Here is a 2,449-nt window from a genome sequence, read left to right as displayed (position 1 = left end):
GTAAGTACTTGGATTTTAACAGTGAAGAGCACTCAGATGCTCCAGATCGGTTGTCTGGACGTCAGATACTTCAAAAGTTAAGCCATGTCAATTATGTTCCTGGGAAGTGTAGTACCAAAAGAAAGAGGGACTTTGTTGCTGACGTCGATACTGAAATTGAAGATAGTGATCCAATTGATGAATCAAGTGATGGTAGTGCTGATGTGACTAATGCATTCTCTAAGAAGTCTATTTTATGGTGTTTTTATTATTGGGTTGAACTTTATGTTCGCCACTGTGTTGATGTTATGCACACCGAGAAGAACGTAATGGAGAATACATTAGATACAATATTAGATGTGAAAAATAAGTCTAAAGATACAGTTGGTGCTAGAGAAGGCTTGAGAGAATTGAACATTCGCAGCGATCAGTGGATTACTAAAGATTCTAAGACGGGGAAGGATGTCATACCAGTGGCGGTATATGTCTTGAGCAAAGACGAGAAAGTTAGATTTTGCCAAACTCTTAACAACTTGAAGGTCCCAACAGGGTTTTCCTCTAACTTAAGCAATAATGTCAGTGTTAATCCCCCACGTTTGAGTAATTTAAAATCCCATGACTATCATGTCATCATGGAATATTTGCTACCTGTCATTCTTCAGCATGCTTTTCCACACCATGAAGATTTGCGAAGAGCACTTCAGCAGATTAGTTTGTTTTTTAAAATTTTGTGCGCAAAAGTGTTGGTTAAAGACCACATACAAAGAGAAAAGTACATGGTTGTAGAGGCAATGTGTGTGTTGGAAAATTACTCTCCACCTGCATTTTTTGATATCAGTATTCACCTAATGGTTCATCTAGCTGACGAAGCGTTATATTGCGGACTTGTCAGATTTCGTTGGATGTATCCTTTCGAAAGGCTTGTTTCAATACCTTAGAGATTATTTACCTTGGTAGTTTCATTTCTCTTCTAATGGGCTTTGACTAACATGTACTTATGTACTTACTTGAGCAGGGCGATGAAGGATTGTAAAAACCTACCAAGCAATGAACGTTACATTGCTGGGTCCATTGCAGAGGCGTACCGTGTAACAGAGTCGGCTAGATATGCAATGGAAGACATGCCCAATAGACGGGATGGAAACCACCAAGCGACTTGGGAGGCTTTTTTGGGGGAAGACTCTGAGTACAGTGATGAAGGTCCCATGAAGGAAGACGGTAAGGCGGTAAAACTAACTCCTGCTCAGTTCGTGCAAATACGTAGATGGATACTCTTTCGAAATGATATTGAGGGTGTTGCTGAATATTATGCGTATGTACTCGACCTTCTCCAATAAAATGAAACTAATTAATTTTTTATAGAAGTTGACTGTTTGGTATTTATAATTGTAGCCACTATTGTGATCACATTCTACCTAGATCCGTGGCTGGTGAGATGGATGAAGTTGAGCGGCAAACAAAGTTTATAGACTGGCTACATGATAAGGTATTTACACGTTCTTTCTGAAAGACAATCGGTTCTCAAATGAAAAATTAAAATTACTTACTCTGTCCATGTTACACAAAAGAAAAGCTGAAAAACACAGCATAACAATGTTGATCTCGCATCTGCTTTAACTCTACCAATTTCTTTCGAATGAGAAATACTCTTCCTCAAAATTATGCATATGAAGCTGATTGTATCGTGCTGGTCTAAACCAGGATAACTCTGAATTCTTTTTCAGTTTTTCCAAGTTATTTTGATAAACTGAAAATGTTACTTGAAGCTCTTTCTCTTGTTGATTATGTCAAGTAGTTTTGTTTTCAAGATCAGATAGTAGATTTTATGTCAACTTTATTTATTTTTGTTCATCTTTTTGTTGGCTAGTTGTTGGAAGAAAAGAAGAAAGATACAGAATTATGGCGATATGTCAAAGGTCCTACTGGAGCAAAAGAGTATTCAAGTTACCGTGTAAACGGGTTTGTCTTTTCTCCTTTCTCACAAGAGAGTAGTCGTGCTACACGAGACAGCGGTGTTTGTATTGAGGCAGTCACCACATACAGAAGAAAAAAGGGAGATAAAAGCCATGTTTCTCAAATGACCAAGTGGTATGGGATTATCAAACAAATATTGGAGGTGGACTACACGAATAGGAAAATCGTGGAGTTTGTATTCTATTGTGATTGGGTGAAGGTCGAAAGTGTATGTAAAATGTGCCCCGACTCTAATCTTGTGGTAGTTCATCTGGATAAGATCAGGAGTGTCTGATAGGTACTTCGATGAGCCTGCAATTCTCGCTTATGAAGCCAGCCAAGTGTTCTACTCTAAGGATTTGAAATACCCTGATTGGTGGGTTGTTATCCATTCGCCAAGGAAAATGACAAGACAAGTTGATAACATTTCAAAACCCAAATCTGATGAGTTTCAGGAAATATTCTCTGATGAGCCGCATTTGGAGGACCTTTTAAAGCTACACCGTTAATTTATTAG

At 38.3% G+C, this 2,449-nt stretch overlaps 1 protein-coding gene across 1 annotated transcript; it reads left to right on the top strand.

Moving 5' to 3' along the window:
* Positions 1–1,004: 1,004 nt before the first annotated feature.
* LOC113335347 lies at positions 1,005–2,430 on the top strand. The gene is made up of 3 exons (XM_026581425.1): positions 1,005–1,197; positions 1,372–1,465; positions 1,847–2,430. The coding sequence occupies exons 2-3, from the start codon at positions 1,415–1,417 to the stop codon at positions 2,225–2,227; spliced, it is 432 nt and encodes a 143-aa protein (XP_026437210.1). The 5' UTR covers positions 1,005–1,197; positions 1,372–1,414; the 3' UTR covers positions 2,228–2,430.
* The last annotated feature ends 19 nt before the right edge of the window (positions 2,431–2,449 follow it).

This window comes from Papaver somniferum, unplaced genomic scaffold, assembly GCF_003573695.1.
Source record: "Papaver somniferum cultivar HN1 unplaced genomic scaffold, ASM357369v1 unplaced-scaffold_13929, whole genome shotgun sequence".
NCBI classification, from domain to species: domain Eukaryota; kingdom Viridiplantae; phylum Streptophyta; class Magnoliopsida; order Ranunculales; family Papaveraceae; genus Papaver; species Papaver somniferum.
Note: the sequence above shows the minus strand (reverse complement) of the source record. Positions and strands in the feature narration are given on the sequence as shown.